The following is a 22694-nucleotide window of genomic DNA, read 5'->3' on the forward strand; positions in this document are numbered from 1 at the left end:
ATGCTAGCTGAAATGTTAACTAAGCACAGGGAACCAGTGCTGAACCCATGGACTGATGCAAGGGTCCTGCTGGAAGGACAGTGTGATCCCACCCCTCTGCAAAGACTGCGACCTCAGAATCTCTGTCAAGGTAAGACCATGCTCCCTTTGAATGAAATTCCTTTGCCAACAGAAAGCAAGCCCAAGATCTTCTAGGACAAAAGATAGAAATTTCAGTCCATTTGTCACTACTGGAGACTTACTGAGAAAATCCTTCAACCACCCAGACACCCATTGCCACAAGCGGTGCTGAGTTGTCAGCTGGACTTGACTATATTTAAGATCTCTTCCAACCATAACAATTCTATGATCCTGCCACTCCAGACAGCAGTTCACCTGGCACCCATCAGCCTCTCTCCTCTACAGAAGAGCAAATGGTGAAGTGTTAAATTCACTGCTGAGGCGCCTGCTAATAGTTTGTCCGGTGCAAAACCAAACCGACCCGCTTAGCATCAGGCTTCTGTAGCCAACCAAAACCTCCAAAGAGGGGACATCCTGTGCCTCACATCTGAGGAAACCCCAGCGGAGGCGGGGAGAGACGGGACGAGGGGACGGGACCGGAGGGCAGAACGGGGATGGGACCCGGACGGGCGTTGACCAAGGCGGGTCGGCTCCGCGCCTTGAAAAGTGCTTCGCATCGCGGCGGGCAAGCACAGAGAGAGAGAGAAACAGACATCCACGGACACCATGGCGAGCCCCTGCGTCGAGCTTAGCAACAAGATGAAGATGCCCATGCTGGGGCTGGGCACTTGGCAGGTACCCCGGGGAGGGTCGTGGGGTGGGTTCTCTGTGTGTGTGTGAGGAGTGAGATGCGAAGACGAACAGAAATAAAAGAGAACCACGACCAAACGCGGGGTGCCCGCTGCCGCGGAGCTGCCTTACTGCCTGGGGAGCCGTGGACGGCGCCGGTCTCGCCGCCCACTCGCAGCGCTGTCGGCGCGGGATCGTGGCCGCTTGTGTAACCGGGAGGGCTGCCAGGCGGCGCGGCCCGGGACGCGGGGAGTTCCGCTAGCAAAAAAGCAAAGAAAACCAGGCAGCACCCCCTAAACCAGGTGCTGAAGAAAGAGGAGGCGGGCAAAAGAAAGAGGAGGAGGAGGAGCAGAAGACGAAAGCAACACAAAAGAGGCAGAAGTAAATTGCGCCGGAGGCTGCCTGGCCCGGCCCCACCGGCTCGCAGACCCCGGGGTGCGGTCACCGCTTTGGCAAGAGCCCTGCGCCGCCGAACTGCAGTTATGTGGAAGGGCTTGGCGAAAATAAAGAAAATTACTGGGCGACACATAAGGAGAAACGATGCCGGACATTACGCTGCTGGAAATGGCAGAGTCAAAATGTCTTGCAGCAATTAACTTCTTTCTGTACTTGTCCTACCAAAATGCTGTCTGACTCGAAAGTCGGAGCGCAGCTTCGATGCTAGTCACAAGGAAAGCCCAGCAGTAGCTGAAAATAGGGACCTCGGGGAGCTGTCACAGCCGCAAGTGCTTATGGTTTGATTGTGTTTGTTTTCAGGCTCCTCCAGGAAAGGTGGAAGAAGTGGTGAAGTATGCTATTGATGCAGGCTACCGTCTCTTTGATTGCGCCTACTTCTACCAGAATGAAAATGAAATAGGGAATGCAGTCCAGCAGAAGATCAAGGAGGGGGCTGTGAAACGGGAAGACCTCTTCATTGTCACTAAGGTAAAAGGATGCAGGATTACAGGGGGCATTTAGCTTTTCTCAGAGAGAAAAAGTTGTTCCAGCTGTAGAATGACAGAAGGACATACTCCCTTCTCCATCATTCACATCGTGGTTGTCTTGTGTGCTACAACTTTGGACTGAGCTTTATCAGGAATCACTGACAACATAGAAAGGATATGAAAGGTTAGGTATAGAAAGGATATAGAAAGGCTGTTGCTGATCTAAGAACTTCCCTGTAGCCATTAAGTGACTTACTGAAAGTTCATGCCCCCTAGAGAGATCGGGGGGGGGGGAAGAAATGAAGAGATGGATGTCCAAATTCAAAGGTGCTGTGCTAGTTACTGGTGTGCAAGACACTTAAAACTGTTGTCATGTATAAAATGTAAGCCTGAAAGGGAAAAGGAAAGTTGAGGACTTCAGTCTTAAGTCTTGAAAGTATTTACACCATTTCTTTATTTCATTCACTTGTCTCAGCAATGCTCTTTACCAAAAAAAGAAACATTTCAGCTAAAATACTTATGACTTGGGGCTTTTTACCAGCAAGCCCAGAAAACATTGAGTTTAACTAAACTGTTCCACATACTCTTCATTTTTTATTTCTTTCTGAAGAGCAAGTTTTCATTTGAAGAATACTTGAAATTTCTTCTATTTAAACAACTTGCATCTTCATTTCAAAAGTGGAGTAAAATTGACACAGTTCTGTGTGGACAGTTTAAAAGGATGGAATGGATGGGTAACTATGAGCAGCTAAAGACTCAAAATGCAGGCTAAAAAAGATTAATTCAACCACTAACAAGCTTTGCTGTGTGAAGTACAGCTGAAAGAGTGTTATGTTTGTTTCTGAGAAGCTCTTCTCATAAGCGGGAACACAGACTGTCCGCCCTCACAACTGGCTCCCTTCATTTGTGATATGTTTGTCCTACCTTACCATTAAAGTACTGGCATCCTTTTCTTAAGCATGCACTGAGTAAGTGGGGAAGGAGTTGTCCTCCCAGACCATCAAGGGAGAAGCTTCTGTCCCTTGCTCTGTACTATGGGAGCTGTAGAGTCATGGTCAGGTTTGGTTTCTTCTTACAGCTGTGGAATACCTTTCATGAGAAGTCCATGGTTAAGGTAGCATGCAAGAAGAGCCTTGCTGCCCTGCAACTGGACTACCTTGACCTCTACCTGATGCACTACCCCATGGGATTCAAGGTACAGCTGCTCTACATCCCTCTTACCCTTCCCTGGCTAGAAACAGTGCATTCACTCATCTATGCTGTGACCATCTTCATTATGCAGCTGTGATGTGCTGTGGTTTGTTTGGTTCTCCCCTGAACCTGGCAGCAGCCATCATTCAGCCACTAATTAAGCAGTGCTATGCTTTCCATGTAGGTTTGCCTTTGCAAGCCTTTTGCAGCAAGGAAGTCACAGGTATGAGCACTGCTGATGAGCCTCATGGATCCTCCTGGAAACTGAAATCAGCACAGAATGGTGAAATTTGAGACTGTGGCAGCAGAGCAGTCTGAACACCTCAGGGCTTGGAGATGTTTGCTTGATATGGAGTAACCAACAGTGAAAAGTGAAGCACAATGCAAAAAAAGAATGTGCTGCTTCTTTCCTCAGCCCACACCTGTGTAAAACAAACAGAAACTCTGGAATGAAAGGCAGGGAGGTTCTGTTCCTTTGTCTCTGGATCTGCCCAGGTTACATAACCGCTACTAATTCCCACTCTGTATGCAGAGATTGATCTGTAGAAACATGGCCCTCATCCAGAGGAGAGTACTGATGAAAATGCATCATTTTTCAGTTAAGTAACAGGCTTAAACAACCTGTGCCAACCTGCAGCCAGAAGTGCTAGCAAAGAGTAGACTACACAACCTAAAGTGTCTGTGCTTTCTGCCTCCAAATAACAGGCTGGCGAGGAGCTGCTTCCTGCAGATGATAAGGGTATGATTATCCCCAGTGAGACAGATTTTCTGGACACATGGGAGGTAAGTTAATGCTTGCTCTTTAAAGTAGGTGTCAGCAAGAAAGATGGAGCAGAGGTCTGCATGCAGGATGAAATTAGGGGATAGTTCGAGTTACGGAGCACAGTCACACAGAATTATTCTCTGTAACCTGAATGAGCAGAGCTGCAGCTACCTCTTGTTCTGGGGAGCAAGAGGGGTGTCTTAGTTATTAAGCCTAAAGAGGAGAAAGCTATCAGCACTGTAGATGCTGTCATTAAAGTAGTATTTGAATGCACACAATGTATTCAAGCGTATCTTAAGCTGGGTGTGGCAGTTAATTCACTGCATGTGTCATACAGCGAGGCAAGTCTCACGCTTTCCAGTGCTGGCTGTTGGCATCGGGGGCTGCCCTGCCATCCTCCTGTCCTTGGGGACTGAGAGGATTCAGGGTCTGCTCTGGCTATCACCACCTCTGTGATGCTGCAGCTCTGGGAATTCATAGAATCAATAAGGTTGGAAAAGACCTCAAAGATCATCAAGTGCAACCTCTCACCCAGCACCTCCTGACTACTAAACCATGGCTCCAAGTGCCACATCCAATCCTTTTTGAACACCTCCAGGGATGATGACTCCACCACCTCCCTGGGCAGCACATCCCAATGGCCAATTACTCTTTCTGGGAAGAACTTTCTCCTCACCTCCAGTCTTAACTTCTCCTGGCACAGCTTGAGACTGTGTCCTCTTTGCAGTGTGCCCAGGCAGCTAAGAGGGCCAATGGCATCCTGGCCTGCATCAGGAACAGTGTGGCCAGCAGGAGCAGGGAGGTCATTCTGCCCTTGTACACTGCACTGGTTAGGCCACACCTTGAGTCCTGTGTCCAGTTCTGGGCCCCTCAGTTTAGGAAGGAGGTTGACTTGCTGGAACGAGTTCAGAGAAGAGCAACAAAGTTGGTGAGGGGTTTGGAACATAAGCCCTACGAGGAGAGGCTGAGGGAGCTGGGGTTGCTTAGCCTGGAGAAGAGGAGACTCAGGGGTGACCTTATTGCTCTCTACAACTACCTGAAGGGAGGTTGTAGACAGACGGATGTTGGTCTCTTCTCCCAGGCAAGCAGTACCAGAACAAGAGGACACAGTCTCAGGCTGCGCCAGGGGAGGTTCAGGCTGGATGTTAGGAAAAAGTTCTATACAGAAAGAGTGATTGCCCATTGGAATGGGCTGCCTGGGGAGGTGGTGGAGTCGCCATCACTGGAGGTTTTCAGGAGAAGACTTGATGGGGTGCTTGGTGCCGTGGGTTAGTTGTTTGGGTGGTGTTGGATTGGTTGATGGGTTGGACGCGATGATCTTGAAGGTCTCTTCCAACCTGGTTTATTCTGTGTATGTATTCTATGTATTCTTTTGTTCTGGTGCTGGTTGCCTGGGAGAAGAGACCAGTCTCCACCTGGCTACAGCCTCCCTTCAGGTAGCTGTAGACAGCAAGAAGGTCTCCCCTGAGCCGCCTTTTCTCCAGGGTAAACTACTGCAGCTCCCTCAGCCTCTCCTCACAGGGCTGTGCTCCAGGCCTCTCCCCAGCCTCGTTGCCCTTCTCTGGACACGTTCAATTGTCTCAATGTGCTTCTTAAATTGAGGGACTCAGAACTGGACACAGGACTCAAGGTGTGGCCCAGCCAGTGCTGAGTACAGGGGCAGAATTAATACAAGAGCAATTGTGGGGAAGAATTTTGAAGCAAATGAGCTTAAGCCAACACCCTCCTGGCAAACTCAGAGGTAGTGTGCAAGCAGGGGAGGAGGTGGAGGAGTCTTCCTTACTTTTTTAGCTCTGGTAACGTGACCCTCAGAGAAGCCAAAGCAAGAAGAATTTTGCTTGCAACTACAAAAGGGTTGGGCAAGCCATGCTTCTTGTATTAGTTTCCCATCTACAAGGGAACTAAAGCTCCTCACCCTGGAGACAGTCGAGGTGAGGCTCCACAGGGCTCTGGGCACCCTGATCTAGATGAGGATGTCCCTGCTGACAGCAGAGGGGGACTAGATGACATTTAGGGGGCCCCTTCCAACCCAAAGCATTCTATGACTCTGTACAGGTAATACAAGTTGCCAAGAGGTATTTCTTAATTATGATTTGACATACCTTTTTAAATTTTTTTTTTTATCCTGGTGTTAGTTCACAGAATCACAGAATCAGTCAGGGTTGGAAGGAACCACAAGGATCCTCTAGTTCCAACCCCCCTGCCATGGGCAGGGACACCCCACACTAGATCAGGCTGGCCAGAGCCTCAGCCAGCCTGGACTTAAACACCTCCAGGGACGGCGCCCCAACCACCTCCCTGGACAACTCATTCCAGGGCTTCACCACTCTCATGGTGAAGAACTTCCTCCTCACCTCCAGCCTGAATCTCCCCACCTCCAGCTTCATTCCATTCCCCCTAGTCCTATCACTACCTGACATCCTGACAAGTCCCTCCCCAGCCTTCTTGGAGCCCCCTTCAGATACTGGAAGGCCACAATTAGGTCACCTGGGAGCCTTCTTTTCTCCAGACTGAACAGCCCCAACTCCTTCAGTCTGTCCTCATAGGAGAGGTGCTCCAGCCCTCTGCTCATCCTTGTGGCCCTTCTCTGGACACCTTCCAGCACCTCCAGATCCCTCTTGTAATAGGGGCTCCAGAACTGGACACAGTAGTCCAGGTGGGGTCTGAGTAGAGGGGCAGAATCACCTCCCTTGCCCTGCTGGCCACACTTCTCTTGATGCAGCCGAGGCTCTGGTTGGCTTTCTGGGCTGCAAGTGCACACTGAGAGCTCCTGTTGAGCTTCTCCTCCCCCAGCACCCCCAAGTCTCTCTCCTCAGGGCTGCTTTTCAATCAGTCCCTGCACAGCCATGCAGGACCCTGCCCTTGGTCTTGTTGAACCTCCTGAGGTTGGCTTGTGCCCACCTCTCCAGCCTGTCAAGGTCCCTCTGGATGGATCCTTCCCTCCAGCTGTCTACTGCACCACACAGCTTGGTGTCATCAGCAAACCTCCTGAGGGTGCATTCAATGCCACTGTCCATGGCACCCACACAGATGTTGAACAAGCCTGGTCCCAGGACTGATCCCTGAGGGACTCCGCTTGTCCCTGGGCTCCACTGGGACATGGACCCATGGACAGCCACCCTTTGGGTGCGGCCATCAAGCCAGTTCCTTATCCATCTAGTTGTCTGTGATTTTGTCACTAGGTTTAGGGAAATAACATTGTGTAGTTGACAGCAATAACACCTTATAAACACAGATTGGTTGTCCTTACTCATTAGGCCATGGAAGAGCTGGTGGACTGTGGTCTGGTAAAAGCCATTGGTATCTCCAACTTCAACCATGAGCAGATTGAAAGACTCTTGAACAAGCCAGGACTGAAGTACAAGCCAGTCAATAATCAGGTAAGATCTTTAGTTCTACTGATGTCAGCTAAGCCTGGAATATTCCTAAACACATTCATGCCACACTTCAGCTCTAAGACTGACTTTTAAATAACTTTGGTGCCATGGATAGATCTTGCAAAGCACTAGGGACCTCTGGTTCCCTGAGAGGCTGCAGTATGGTGTCAGTCTTGATGGGTTTTAACCAACAAGGTCCTCAACAGGAAAAATGTTTATAGACTTGTGTGTGTATAATGCAGTGGAGGTTTAAGTAAAATCACACAAACCAGTGTGGATTGTGCGTATCACAGATGAGAATATTTCATTTTTAGACAGTAGAAAACAATAAAGATATCTATTACCCTGTCTAGGACCTTGCAACTTTCTGCTACAGGTCCTCTTTCATACTTTCAGGTACTGCTTGGACTTGAATATCTGTGGTCACAATATCACAGCCCAAGTTGCCACTTTTCCATTTCTGCCAGCTCTGGGATAACCAGCTAAAGCCCCCCCACTGCAAGCTACCCCACTGACATGGGAATGAGGCACTGGAATGTACAGGAATGCTCAACTCATTCACTGTACTTTCCAACATAAAATAAACCATTTCTCTAAACTTCCTTATCAAAAGGAGGGTTGACCTGTGTCATATTAGAGCAAGGAATTTCTTCCCATGTACTTCATGAATGAAATCACAGGACAGTCGATGCATCAGGACCTTCTGACTTTGTTCCATGGGAGACTTTGTACTCAGCTGAGCATGCTGAATGCCTGTGTCTGCTGGGTTAGGAATGGCCAGGGAAATCTCTGTGCTGGATCCTGTGCCGGCAAGGTGCTGTGGTGCTGGGCTGGGGGCCAGCCTATGCACCAGCCAGGCTTAACACAAGTGGAGTCACCATCACTGGAAGTGTTTAGGAAGAGCCTGGATGAGGCACTTGGTGCCATGGTTTAGTTGATTAGATGGTGTTGGGTGATAGGTTGGACTTGATGATCCTGAAGGTCTTTTCCAACCTGGTTTATTCTATTCTATTCTATTCTATTCTATTCTATTCTATTCTATTCTATTCTGTTCTGTTCTGTTCTATTTTATTCTGTTCTATTTTATTCTATCTTGGGAAAATTTTACAGAGGATTATAAAGTTCTGGTGGGGATGGACCTAACTATCTCCATGTTAAAAGCAGCACCAACTTCAACAGATTAAAGAACTTCAGGCTTTGGTTCCACTTTGTTTCTCCATGTGTGTACCTGTGCCACACACTGTCATTACAGTAGATCTCTAATCTAGCTCAGGTCTAAATGAACTGCTGAACATGGATTTTATGCCACCATGGCTGGCAGCAAAGCCATAGCATTTAGAACCATCTAGATGTGTGCATGGTGCCACATTCTGCAGTGTAGATGTAGCCTTGTGGTCATACTCTGGCTTGTGGCAAGCTGACCAGCACCCATCCCTGTGAAGGCTCCTACTGTTTCCAGTTAAAGGATGTCTTGCCTGAATATCTGGTCACAACATGATCTGAGCTAACCTAAGGAAACTCATTTCTCCAGGCTTCTTCAGAGATTAGGGAGACTCCTTAAGGAGAGGAGAGTTTGGGTGGCTCAGAGCAGAGACTAAACTTCAGGCATTCTGAGCTGGCCCTCTAAAGATGCAATCCTGCTCTGCCGTAGTCCAGGAAGGCTGATTTCCCCCAATTCTGAGACAGCATTTTGAGTCTTCTAATCCATGCCTTACTATCCTTGTGCAATATGTAGCATGAGGAAGCCCTGCCCTCTGCACTAGCCCTCTGGATTGCTGTGACATTTAACAGCTGTTTGATAAAATAGATTGTAATCTCATATTGGGAGCCTTCATATTTTCTGTGACTCAAGAGGAACGAAAGGGCTACGCTCTGGAGCCCAGTGCAGCCTGCCTCTGCATCAACTACCATGTTTCTGTGCTTGCAGATCGAATGCCATCCGTACCTCACCCAGGAAAAGCTGGTCAAGTACTGTAAATCCAAAGGGATTGTTGTGACTGCTTTCAGCCCCCTTGGCTCTCCTAACCGCCCATGGTAAGCAAGCACTGCAGCCTTCACAGATCATACAATCATAGAATGGTCCAGGCCAGAAGGGGCCTCCAAAGGTCGTCCCGTCCAACCCCCCCTCAGTCCACAGGGACATCCTCAACTAGATCAGGTTGCCCAGAGCCTCATCAAGCCTCACCTTGGATATCACCAGGGAAGGAGCCTCAACCACATCTCTGGGCAACCTGTTCCAGTGTTCCACCACCCTCATAGTGAAGAACTTCTTCCTGATATCCAATCTAAATCTGCTCTTCTCTAGTTTGAAGCCATTGCTCCTGGTCCTGTCCCTGCAGGTCTTTGCAAACAGTCTCTCTCCATCCTTCTTGTAGCCCCCCTCAGGTACTGGAAAGCTGCTATTTGGTCTCCCCAGAGCCTCCTCTTCTCTGTGCTGAACACCCCCAGCTCCCTCAGCCTGTCCTCATAGCAGAGGAGCTCCAATGCCCTGATCATTTTTGTGTCCCTCCTCTGGACCCTCTCCATCAGGTCCATGTCCTTCCTACATTGAGGGCTCCAAATCTGCACACAGTACTCCAGGTGAGGTCTCACCAGAGCAGAGCAAAGTGGCAGAGTCACTTCTCTGGCTCTGCTGGCCACACATTTTTTTTGTGATGCAGTCCAAGAAGTGATTTGCCTTCTGTGCTGCAAGCTCACACTGCCTGCTCACGTCCAGCTTCTCATCCACCAGCACCCCCAAGTCCTTTTCCTCGGGGCTGCTTTCTATCAGTTCAATGCTGCCCTCCCACCCTCCCACCCCACCCCACCCCACCCCACCCCACCCCACCCCACCCCAGGTCTGTATTGACAGTGAGGATTGTTCCAGCCCAGGTGCAGAACCCTGTATTTGCTCTTGTTGAACTTTATGAGGTTCACCTGGGCCACCTCTCCAGGTTGTCCAGGTCCCTCTGGTCCTAATGCATTTTGCCCCTTGAGTCTGTGTAAATGATTCAGGGATTATGAGAAAAATGCTGCTGCTCTGTTGCAGATTATGTGACACAAAGCATCAGGCTTCCTGCAGTGATGCTAATCTCTTCCTAACATCAATGTCCTGGCTTTTTTTTAATTTTAAAAGGGCCAAACCAGGGGAACCTACACTGCTGGAAGATCCCCAAATTAAAGAGATTGCAGCCAGACATAAGAAATCCCCTGCCCAGGTAAGTGGGATTGTTAGGGCCAACTATGCCTCCTCCTCACACCTTGTTACAAGCTGATGGGAAGTCCTAGCAGATGCTGCCTTCTCTGGGGATCCAATGCAACAAGGCTGAGCTGCACTTGACTCTTTGTATTCCCCTAGTTCTTACCAGCATGCAGAGTTACCAGGTACTCCTGGACATTAGGAAGCATTATTTTTCCCAGCAAGACTGATTAGGCATTGGAAGGGATGTGGTGGAGTCCCCAAGGCTGGATGTGTTTAAAGGTGGTTTGGATGTGGTGCTTGGGGCTATGGTTTAGGGGTGAACCTTGCAGAGTAGGGTTCTGGGTTGGACTTGGTGATCCTGAGGCTCTTTTCCAACCTGAATGTTTCTGTGATTCTGTGATTTCTGTATTTTCTAAGAGCTCTTCAGTGCTGAGTTTTGGGATGGGGCTGATCAGTACATGCCTGCCTCAGGGTTATTTCCTACAGGGAAATTTCTTCAGCTCCCAGACAGAAGTGCTTGCTTCCTGAGAACCTCCTTCCACTGTAATCTAAATCTCCCCTTATTTCCTTCTTGAAATTCAGTATTCAGTATCACTAAGGTTGGAAGAGACCTCAAAGATCATCAAGTCCAACCTGTCACTACTGCCCACTGCAGGCTTGAACTCACAACCTTCCCATTAAGGGTCTTATGTGCTACCAACTGAGCCACAATCTATTAAGCAATTTACTTACAGATCATCAAGCCAACTGCTTATTCCTTTCTCAAGCTAAGTTACTCTTCAGATAAGTCCTGTAATTCACAGACTCGCTGGATTGCTCCCTGTTTGCTTGTGCTCACAGAGAATCACAGAAACATTCAGGTTGGAAAAGACCCTCAGGATCACCAAGTCCAACCATTGAAGCCTGCTTGATTACTCCAGATGCAATTAGTTGCTAGTCACTCAAATGAGTTCTTGAGTTGGGTGTGCAGAAACTGCACTTCAAACGAACCCACATGCTCAAATGTAGTCATATTTTAAGAGGGACAGAGCAGGACAAGAATTGCATGCAACAGTCCTATTTTGAGTGGGGGGGGAGTAATCTGTAGATATGTTACTCCTTTTACACATTCCAGAAAGCTTCACCTAGGTGAGGTACTTCCTGAGAGCCCAAAGAAATCTGTAATCCCATTACAGTCCCATGCAGTGCTACAGGCTGGAGACAGAGTGGCTGGAGAGCAGCCAGGCAGAAAGGGACCTGGGGGTACTGGTTGACAGCAGCAGAACATGAGCCAGCAGTGTGCACAGGTGGCCAAGAGGGCAAATGGCATCCTGGCCTGCATCAGGAATAGTGTGGCCAGCAGGAGCAGGGAGGTCATTGTGCCCTGTACTCAGCACTGGTTAGGCCACACCTTGAGTCCTGTGTCCAGTTCTGGGCTCCTCAGTTTAAGAAGGACATTGAGACTCTTGAACATGTCCAGAGAAGGGCAACGAGGCTGGGGAGGGGTTTGGAGCACAGCCCTGTGAGGAGAGGCTGAGGGAGCTGGGGTTGTTTAGCCTGGAGAAGGGGAGGCTCAGGGGAGACCTTCTTGCTGTCTACAACTACCCGAAGGGAGGTTGTAGCCAGGTGGGGGCTGGTCTCTTCTCCCAGGCAACCAGCACCAGAACAAGAGGACACAGTCTCAAACTGTGCCAGGGGAGGTTTAGGCTGGATGTTAGGAAGAAGTTCTTCCTAGAAAGAGAGACTGGCCATTGGAATGTGCTGCCCAGGGAGGTCGTGGAGTCCCCATCACTGGAGGTGTTTAAGAAGAGACTGGATGTGGCACTTGGTGCCATGGTTTAGTTGATTAGATGGTGTTGGGTGATAGGTTGGACTTGATGATCTCAAAAGTCTTTTCCAACCTGGTCTGGTCTATTCTATTCTATTCTATTAGTACTAAACAGTCCCATTGGACAGATACCTGCCATAAAGCTTAGAGAGGTAAACTAACTTTCTCTCTGGCTGATGCTTCTGCTTGTTTCTGCTGACCTTGGCTGCATTGCCTTGTTTTGGCTAACTCTAACAAATAACTCTCTGCACTTTCTCTTGTCCCTTGTGTACAGGAAGGTAGAGGGAAAGGGGCAGGGAATGGGAAGCTGTAATCTCCCCTGGCTTTTTTTGGCCAGGGGGTGTTATTGTGCTGTTCATCAATTGTAAATACTGACACTATTGTGAATCCTGGATATTTTGTACATATTCCTTGCATTCCATTGTAGATTGTAGTTTTGCTTGCAAATACAGCTTCATTTGCTTCCAACTGAGCTGGTCTGGCAATTTAATATATGGGGGGGGGGGGGGTAGGGAGGGGAATTTTCAACCCACCACATGCTGGAACATCATACTCCTGTGTACAAAGGGGTGGAGTCTTCCAAAGGGTGAAGATGGCTGTAGAGGGGAAAAAATAAACTAAAAGAAATTGGTTTGTATAATAAAAAATATAGTAAAGGTAAGAGGGAACATAAAATTGTATTGGAACAGATTTCTTGCCCTCCCCCCCCCCCCCCCCCCCCCCGTGCTCATGCTCCTCCTTGTCCTTTCCTAGGTTTTGATCCGGTTTCTTATTCAGAGAGACATGATTGTCATACCCAAGTCCGACAAGCCCCAGCGTGTGCAGGAGAACATCAAGGTGAAGTTTTCACTGGGAATGCTGCTGCCTTTTGTAACAGGATAGGCACTCACAGCTGTATCTCCTCTGTGCTTCCAAGCAGTGCTGAAGAGGCATTGGAAAAGGAGCCAGAGACTTAAACATTAGGCTTCGGCACTGCCTAACCGTCTGTGCTTGTTCTCTGAGGAAAAGCCTTTCATTCCTGCCAGGAGAGAAATGGCTTACACCAAGGTGGTGTGAGCTCTGCTGTGCCCAGGAAAGGGAATCCTAGATTTGGACTTGTCCCTCTTTAGGGTGTAAAGGAATCAACTGTAAACACCAGACCCATTATGATTTATGCCTCACTTAGAGGTTTTAGTTCCCTTTGTCTGGGAGATTCAACTGGATGCTTGCCCACGAAGCCGGGCATCTTAGATGGTATTCTGGTGTTAACTTCAGTTCAGTCTGATACCTTTTGGACTTAGTTCTCCCATGAGCCACCAGCAAGCTTTCTTAGATGATCAATTTAAGAAGGACACTGAGATACTTGAATGTGCTCAGAGAAGGGCAGTGAGGCTGGGGAGAGGTCTGGAGCACAGCCCTGTGAGGAGAGGCTGAGGGAGCTGGGGTTGCTTAGCCTGGAGAAGAGGAGGCTCAGGGGAGACCTTCTTGCTGTCTGCAACTACCTGAAAGGAGGTTGTAGCCAGGTGGGGGTTGGTCTCTTCTCCCAGGCAACCAGCACCAGAACAAGAGGACACAGTCTCAAGCTGTGCCAGGGGAAGTTTAGGCTGGATGTTAGGAAGAAGTTCTTCCCATAAAGAGTAATTGGCCACTGGAATGTGCTGCCCAGGGAAGCGGTGGAATCACCATCCCTGGAGGTGTTCAAAAAAGGTGTGGATGTGGCACTTGGTGCCATGGTTTAGTAGTCATGAGGTGTTGGGTGACAGGTTGGACTTGATGATCTCTGAGGTCTTTTCAGACCTTGTTGATTCTATGATTCGATGATACATCGGACTCGATGATCTCAAAGGTCTTTTCCAACCTGGTCTGGTCTATTCTAATCTATTCTATTCTATGAATTAAGTGAGAGACAACTATTTGCAGTTGGTAGCCAGTAGTTCTCTGTTGCAGCAGAAATATTTAGAATCATAGAATTGTTTAGGGTAGAAAAGACCTTGAAGATCATAGATCCCAACTGTTAACCTGTCACTGCCATGTCCACCACTAAGCTATGTCAGTAACTGCCAAATCTACCTGCTTTAAAAATACCTTCAGGGGTTATGAGCAGTTTGTTCCAGTGCCTCATAACCTTTTCTGTAAAGGCTTTTTCCCTAACAACCTAGCTAAGCCTCCCCTGGGGAAACCTGAGGCCATTTCCCCTTGTCCTGTCACTTGGAGAATAGACTGGCATTCGCCTCGCTGCACCCTCCGTTCAGGTTTTCCTTGAGCCTCCTTTTCTCCAGGCTAAACAACCACAGTCCCCCCCAGCCACCCCTCACAAGACTTATGCTCTAGAGCTTTCACCAGCTTCTTGGTGGCTGTTGGGACACACAGCAGCACCTCACTACTGTTTCCAGTATTTGTGACATACTGAGTACCCATCCTTAACACTTCAGGCTTTCTGTCTGTGTGTTACAGCACAAACTACAGTGGTGCTTGCATTCAGCTCAGCTCAGAACTGTAAGACATTCCAATAAACACCACTTCAGAGAGAAAAGGACACGTCAAGGGTACATTGGTCTTTCACTGGGTGATAATCCAACCTGTTTTATGATGATGATGATGATGGTTTCTTAACTGTGATTAGAAGGGATGCAGGACATTCCCACCTTAAATCACAGATGCAGGAACCACACATAGCAGCTAACAAGTCATGAGCCTAAGTAGCAAAGAGCTCTTTGTTTTGTTTTATTCCCTGCTAGGTGTTTGACTTTGAGCTCTCTAAAAAGGAGATGGATGTCATCCTCACCTTCAACAGGAACTGGAGGGCAGTTCCAGTGGTCCAGTAAGTGCCTTATTAGCCTTATTTTCCACTAGATCTATCTCTATCTGTATTTTCATCACATATATCTTGAAAAGACACGGCCAAAACCAGGCAGAGCTCCTATCTTACTCCCTGGACCCCAGGTAACAAAACATGTCTTGAAACAGACATCAGGAGGGAGGTTCATTGACAGCATCCCTTTCAGCATCTCAGTGTATCATGTCCTTGCTCACAAGCCTGCATTAAGTTTTAATCAGAGCAGCAAAATTTGAGTAGAGGGGGAGGGGGACTGCAGCAGGGAAATAAATGCTGCTGAAGATACTTCCTCCAGTACTTAACCAGTTCTTTCTCTTCTCAGGGCTGCCAATCACAAGGACTACCCATTCAAAATAGACTATTAATGTCTGTGGGTTCTGCAAGATCTCCATGTAACTCCTTCCAGACCAGATGTCTACTCCAAGGCTTGGTCTTGACTTCTTCTTTTGTACTTGACAGTCATTATGAGCAGTCACTTCTCCTCCTCTTTTTAAGAGGAGACCACCAGCTGGCGTAAGAATGCAGCAGTAGGGCTGGGCCTTCTCTAAAGATGCTTAGCAGAAACCTGGTTTTGATTAACAGTAAACAAGACAATGTTTCTTCATTTCCTTTTCCCCCTTGTCTTCCTTAATTAAAGACATGCTCAATGAATGGGTTTTTTTCATACATTATTTTCCACTGTGGTCCAAATGGTTCATGTGTTGCTGCTCTTTTACTGCTTTGCTTTTTTACGTGCTTGTGATTTTTAGCATGTGAATGCTTTAAACATCTTTTCTGAATAAAGTTTGATTAAGCAACAAACCTAATGATACATTATAAAAAGAAAAAAATAAACTTCATCAGCCTACCATCCAAACATGCCTGAAGTCCATTTTATTTTTTTTCAATACAGATAAAAATAAGCTCTGATAGTAGGACAATACATAGAGACTACTTTGAGGCTTATGTACCAAAGAGGGCTGTAACGCTAGCTAGAGCCTAAAGAACAAAGCTGTAACTTTTCATAGAATCAATAAGGTTGGAAAAGACCTCACAGATCATCAAGTCCAACCTATCACCCAACACCTCATGACTAACTAAACCATGGCTTTCAGCAAGGCCTTTGACACCGTCCCCCACAGCAAACTGCTGGCTAAGCTGTCAGCTCGTGGCTTGGACCACAGCACTCTGTGCTGGGTTAGGAACTGGCTGGAGGCTGAGCCCAGAGAGTGGTGGTGAATGGTGCCACAGCCAGCTGGCAGCCAGGCACCAGTGGTGTGCCCCAGGGATCAGTGCTGGGCCCCATCCTCTTTACCATCTTCACTGATGATATGGATGAGGGGATTGAGTCAGTCATCAGCAAGTTTGCAGATGACACCAAGTTGGGAGCAGGTGTTGGTCAGTTAAAGGGCAGAAGGGCTCTGCAGAGGGACCTCGACCAACTGGACAGATGGGCAGAGTCCAACAGGATGGCATTCAACAAGTCCAAGTGCCAGGGGCTGCACTTTGGCCACAGCAACCCCATGCAGAGCTACAGGCTGGGGTCAGAGTGGCTGAGAGCTGACAAACAGAGAGGGACCTGGGGGTGCTGATTGACAGCTGCCTAAACATGAGCCAGCAGTGTGCCCAGGCGGCCAAGAAGGCCAATGGCATCCTGGCCTGCATCAGGAATAGTGTGGCCAGCAGGAGCAGGGAAGTCATTGTGCCCCTGGACTCTGCATTGGTTAGGCCACACCTTGAGTCCTGTGTCCAGTTCTGGGCTCCTCAGTTTAAGAAGGACATCGAGACCCTTGAATGTGTCCAGAGAAGGGCAACAAGGCTGGGGAGAGGCCTTGAGCACAGCCCTGTGAGGAGAGGCTGAGGGAGCTGGGGTTGTTTAGCCTGGAAAAGAGGAGGCTCAGGGGAGACCTTATTGCTCTCTACAACTACCTGAAAGGTGGTTGTAGCCAGGAAGGGGTTGATCTCTCTAGCAACCAGCACCAGAACAAGAGGACACAGTCTCAAGCTGCACCAGGGGAAGTTTAGGCTGGAAGTTAGGAGAAAGTTCTTCACTGAGAGTCATTCATCATTGGAATGTGCTGCCCAGGGAGGTGGTGGAGTCACCGTCCCTGGAGGTGTTCAAGAGGGGATTGGATGTGGCACTTGGTGCCATGGTCTAGTCATGAGGTCTGTGGTGACAGGTTGGACTCAATGACCTTTGAGGTCTCTTCCAACCTTGGTGATACTGTGATACTGTGAAGTGCCACGTCCAAACCCTTTTTGAACACCTCCAGGGACAGTCACTCCACCACCTCCCTGGGCAGCACATCCCAATGGCCACTTACTCTTTCTGGGAAGAATTAGCACATCTGGTGACACATGCTTTGAGCTTCTTTGCAGCTGTGGCCTTGGCACAATTCCTCTCCCAGATGGAGCTGGTTCATCCCTACTCATTAACAAACAGGGGGCTGCTGATGGAAATATTCCATTTATTGTGGATGCAGTTTCAGAATACATTGTTTGAGCAAATCAAGTTTTTTATTGCAGCTATTGGATGTATTTGAAAGCCTGAGAGGAGCGTTTACAAACCCACCCCCCAGACAAAAACCAGGACAACTCACAGACAACGTCAGGCAGGGTTTCACCCCCTACAGATAACCATGTGCATCTCTGTATGGAAACAAGACGTTTCAGCCAAGCAGGGGAGTCCATCTTTGGGCTGAATAGATAACATTACCCTTCTTTAGGAAGAAGTCAGATGCTGTCAGAGATGGAAGTGGTGAAGAGGAGGATCCTGGCAGTTCAACGCACACCAGAGCTGTTTGCAGCGTGCCCAGGGGCTGCGTCAGTGGCTCAGTTGATGCCACCCATACACTGTAGGATGCAAATGCTAACCTGTATGGCATGTAAAGTCAAACCAAGCTGAAGCCTTCTAGCCATGTGTTTACTATATACAAATGAAAACATCTGTAGATAAGATAGGAGGGAGAGGGAGTTACAAAGAAGCACTATAAGGAGAGGTTTACTTCCTTTCAGGTGGGCTTAAGTGCACATCCCCACTGGGTGGCAAGCTTTAGTGAGCAGTCATTTGAAACAAGCTCCAACTTTGTTTAGCTTTTTGGTTTGGTTGTTGTTTGGGTGGGGTTTTTTTCTGTCCTTTTTAATTATGGTAGTTTTATATAAATTAAACTCCAAGGTTTTATACAAGTGACCTATTTTTGACCCTCTATCCCCTTACCTTTTCCTCTTTTAAAAACTATACTTTCTTTTTAATTACCCACTCTTGGGCAACTGACATTTAAACTTTAATATTTTTTTTTTTTGTTTTCTTTTTAATACTTATCTCACCACACCTCTAATGGCAATCATGAAACCTTACTACAGGCAAGTGTGTGGGTTCTTGTCTTTGTGGTTTGGTTTGTTTGAAAAGCTGTGATCTCAGCTAATTATGTGTTGTTTACCACTAAATATAATGCTTCAAGCGTTCTACCATTAGTAGTGCCTCCAGGCTAAACTTTGTAAAGCTATTGTGTGTGTATAGATACTCTAAATTGCATTCAACTCCTAGCCACTAACAACAAAAGAAAGAAAATACCAGTACCACTGTCAGCTAACATAATCATCCAGGTTTAGGTATTAACTTAAACTAGTACAGAAAAAAAAGAAACCCAAAATTGATACTTAAAAATAATCATATATAAATCAAAGAAACCAAACAAAACAGGGTTATTGCTGCAGTATTTCTCATGACATGGGCAACTCACAGAAAATATTACATTGTCAGCTAAAGAGATTTCTTCCATGCCTTTGTCTAAAGTGCAGAAAGAAAGGGCTTCTGTGTTAACCAAGGTTTACTGCACACCTTTCTTAAAGCAACTCCCTTTTGCATGTGTTTTGGGTTGACCTCTTACGCCAGCTGAAATCCCTCTTCAGAGCCATAGGTAGTTCTGGCTCGCAGTAGGAGAGTCTCTTCTGTTTCACAGCATGGGGTTTGGTAGGAATAAAGGCTCTTGTGCAAAGGCAGTACTATGATGATGAATGTCTAGACTGATTATTAAATACAGTGCTAATATACATGGGTTTAACTGGGATAATGAAACAAAAAAAAAAGACATTTTGGTAAATAAACATAAAAATAAAAAGAACAATTTAGCACTTTTTTTCCTCTGGTTTTTTTCCTTTTTTTTTTTTTTTTTTAAGTCTTTTTTTCTTCCCCCCCAGCCAAGTGGTCCAGCTTCTGTAGTGGCCTACTACGGTTCTTTCTCAAGTTGTCTCAAACCTGCTGAGAAAGAGAAAGATTAAAGATGGCTTGAAATAGCCCCAATGCATCCCTAACGCAGAGGAGGCATGGCTCTAGTTTAACACACAGCAGATGAGACAGCAGGACACAAGCTGGATGCTCTTCTGCTCTACTAGGATTGCTCAGAGGTGGTCTTCAACAAGACAAGCAGCACTTCACACAATCACAGAACTGTCAGGGTTGGAAGGGACCTCAAGGATCATCCAGTTCCAACCCCCGCTGCCATGGGCAGGGACACCTCTCACTACAGCAGGTTGCTCACAGCCACATCCAGCCTGGCCTTCAAAACCTCCAGGGAGGAGGCTTCCACCACCTCCCTGGGCAACCTGTTCCAGTGTCTCACCATCTTCATGTGGAAGAACTTCTTCCTAACATTCAATCTGAATCTCCCCTCCTCTAGCTTGGATCCATTCCCCCTAGTCCTATCACTACCCAACATCCTAAAAAGTCCCTCCCCAGCTTTCTTGTAGCCCCCTTCAGGTACTGGAAGGCCACAACGAGATCTACCCTCAGAGCCTTCTCTTCTCCAGACTGAATAACCCCAATGCTCTCAGCCTGTCCTCACACCTCTCGCACCTGGCAGCCCCAGCTAGCAGCTCAAGGGAAGCTCAGGAGCTCCCCATCCAGAAGCACCAGGGAGCTGCACTCTCCCCAGCCACACAGGGGTGACTGCACATGAGACTCACACCCAGCCAAAGGATTTGTTTAACAAACACTGATGAATTTTCAACAGGCTAAACCATTACTTAATGGCACTGTTTTAAGATCAGATCCAAGGCTCCTTCTCTGCAGTACTGAAATCTTCCATTTCTGCTTTATTTCTCAAACATTCATGTTTTTATGACATTTCCATGGAGCTTTTGAAAGGTAAAGGAAAAAGAAAAAGTGGGGCTTGGAGCATCAACATCAACAGCTGTAGAACTGCCTGCTATGGATATGCCAATGTGAAAATGAAGCAATATTTCTATTTAATGTGCAGGTATAGTATTAGAATAACTTACCATTAGTCTCTGATTTCTTCCCCATAGCTGAAACCTGTTTGAAAAAAGTTATAACCCATTATTAAAGTTGAATATGGGGAAAAAACAGGTATTTATAACAAGGAAAAAAGCCCCCAACCACCCACAAACAACAACTCCATGCAAAGGAGAGAGGTACAACACAAGTCTCCATGCACAACATAGCTCTGCCATGTAGAGATACAGAAGTTACATCCTGCCCATGGCTTTCTCTACCTCACTGTACTTTCTTTTATAGATAAAAAGGCAGGTTAGTAACAAAAGACCTGTACAGGTCTAATTCCAACTGACTGACCATGTGAAGGCAAGCAGCACCTTCCCCACAGAAAGCCTCCCACAGAGGTACTATCCTTTTAACAGTGCACTGAAGTGTTGTTACCTTAGAAGCAGCTGACTTCTCAACTGACTGCTTCTCCCAGAGGTTACGTTTGCCAGAGACATCTCCAGGTTTTAAATCCTGCAGTTTGAAATTAATGCCAGAGAACAGAAGCAAGCATTAGATCAGGTTTCACAGAATCACTGAATGTTAGAGGCTGGAAGGGACCTTGAAAGATCATCCAGTCCAACCCTCCTGCCAGAGCAGCATCACCTAGAGCAGATCACACAGAAACACATTCAAGCAGGTCTTGAATATCTCCAGAGAGGGAGAGTCCACAGCCCCCCTGGGCAGCCTGTTCCAGTGCTCTGCCACCCTCACAGGGAAAAAAATCCTTCCTCCTGCATCCATGGAACTTCCTATGCCTCAACTTCCACCACTGCCCCTTGTGCTGTCATTGGGCATCACCCAGCAGAGCCTGGCTCCATCCTCTGGGCACTCACCCTGCACATGTTTGCAAACATGGATGAGGTCACCCACAGTCTCCTCCTCTCCAAGCTAAAGAGCCTTCAGCTCCCTCAGTCTCTCCTCATAAGGAAGATGTTCCACTCCATCATTTCTGTGGCTCTGGGCTGGACTCTTTCAAGCAGTTCCCTGAGGTGCTTCTTGAACTGAGGGGCCCCAGAACTGGACACAGTATTCCAGCTGTGGCCTCACCAGGGCAGAGTAGAGGGGCAGGAGAACCTCTCTTGACCTACTAACCACAGCCCTTCTAATCCACCCCAGAATGGCATTGGCCTTCTTGGCCACAAGAGCACATTGCCACTCCCTTTGTTGTTGTGTTTTGTTTTTTAAATAGAAGTTTTTAAATGCAGCTTTCTCATAAGAAAAACTGTGCAACATCCACCAGAGGTAAATATTATGTTGTCTATCAATTGTTTATCAATTGTCTAGCAATGACTCCATGCATACACATGCTTTATGACCAAACCCAGTCTTCCCGCTCCTGTTTAGTATTGCACAGACTGACCATAACTTATTATGTTCATACTAGAGAGTGCAGTGGAAAGTTGCCAGACTATCAGGTTTTTAAAAGACAACAGTTTCAATATGTGTAGAAGAAAAAGATTTTCTTCAGAAGGAGGATTTCTGTGAGGGAAAAATTCAGAAGTACTTTTGCCTTGGTCATTTTAGAGCAGAAACAAAATATTTCATTAAAACAAAAGCAGATCCTCCTCTGCAATCTTAAATATAGCCTTCAGAATTTAACACTGGAGAGTCCTTCATATCCATTTGTATTTCCATTGCATTCTTTAAGCCCTGAACATGTACCAGTGACTAGCCTGACAGAAAAAAACCCTACCAAACCCAAGCAAGGCAAAGTCATTAAAAACTAATAATATTCTCTGAAAATTAGTCTATGTGGAAACTTTAGCAAAGCCCAAAAGTTTTCAAGATGCCTCTTGGAGAAAAAGCAGGACTACAAATCAACATGACATATGCTAAGGTAGCAGCTGTGCACATACTAGAATCATAGAATCAATAAGGTTGGAAAAGACCTCAGAGGTCATCAAGTCCAACCTATCACCCAGCACCTCCTGACTACTAAACCGTGGCTTCAAGTGCCATGTCCAATCACCTCCAGGGATGGCGACTCCACCACCTCCCTGGGCAGCACATTCCAATGGCCAATCTCTCTTTCTGGGAAGACCTTTCTCCTTACCTCCAGACTAAACTTTCTCTGGCACAGCTTGAGACTGTGTCCTCTTGTTCTGGTGCAGGTCGCCTGGGAGAAGAGACCAACCCCCACCTGGCTACAACCTCCCTTCAGGGAGTTACAGAATACAGAATTAACCAGGTTGGAAAAGACTGTCAAGATAATGGAGTCCAACCTATCATCCAACACCATCTAATCAACAAAAACATGGCACCAAGTGCCTCATCCAGTCTCTTTTTAAGCACTTCCAGTGATGGTGACTCCACCAACTCCCTGGGCAGCACATTCCAATGGTAAATTACTCTTTCTGGGAAGAACTTTCTCCTCACCTCCAGCCTAAACCTCCCCTGGCACTGCTTGAGACTGTGTCCTCTTGTTCTGGTGCTGGTTACCTGGGAGAAGAGACCAACCCCTTCCTGGCTACAAGCTCCCTTCAGGTAATTGTAGACAGCAATAAGGTCTCCCCTGAGCCTCCTCTTCTGCAGGCTAAGCAACCCCAGCCTCTCCTCATAGGGCTTGTGCTCAAGGCCTCTCACTA

At 47.3% G+C, this 22694-nt stretch overlaps 2 protein-coding genes across 2 annotated transcripts in view; one reads left to right on the top strand and one right to left on the bottom strand.

The window, feature by feature from the left end:
• Positions 1–713: 713 nt before the first annotated feature.
• On the top strand, positions 714–15527 carry LOC104302298 (aldo-keto reductase family 1 member B7). The gene is made up of 10 exons (XM_009902789.2): positions 714–795; positions 1546–1713; positions 2791–2907; positions 3609–3686; positions 6924–7046; positions 8971–9077; positions 10159–10240; positions 12785–12868; positions 14749–14831; positions 15169–15527. Exons 1-10 carry the CDS (start codon positions 727–729, stop codon positions 15209–15211), a joined length of 954 nt encoding a protein of 317 aa, XP_009901091.2. The 5' UTR covers positions 714–726; the 3' UTR covers positions 15212–15527.
• A 3494-nt stretch (positions 15528–19021) lies between these two features.
• CALD1 (caldesmon 1) overlaps positions 19022–22694 on the bottom strand; it is a 131226-nt gene continuing 127553 nt past the window's right edge. The window contains exons 13-15 of the mRNA XM_009902788.2: positions 20503–20580; positions 20106–20139; positions 19022–19083 (exon numbers count right to left, since the gene is read on the bottom strand). Of these exons, the coding sequence (XP_009901090.2) occupies positions 19055–19083; positions 20106–20139; positions 20503–20580 (141 nt within the window). The 3' untranslated portion in view covers positions 19022–19054. The remainder of the gene's footprint in view (positions 19084–20105; positions 20140–20502; positions 20581–22694) is intronic.

The sequence above is a fragment of the Dryobates pubescens genome, chromosome 15, assembly GCF_014839835.1.
Source record: "Dryobates pubescens isolate bDryPub1 chromosome 15, bDryPub1.pri, whole genome shotgun sequence".
Classification (NCBI taxonomy): domain Eukaryota; kingdom Metazoa; phylum Chordata; class Aves; order Piciformes; family Picidae; genus Dryobates; species Dryobates pubescens.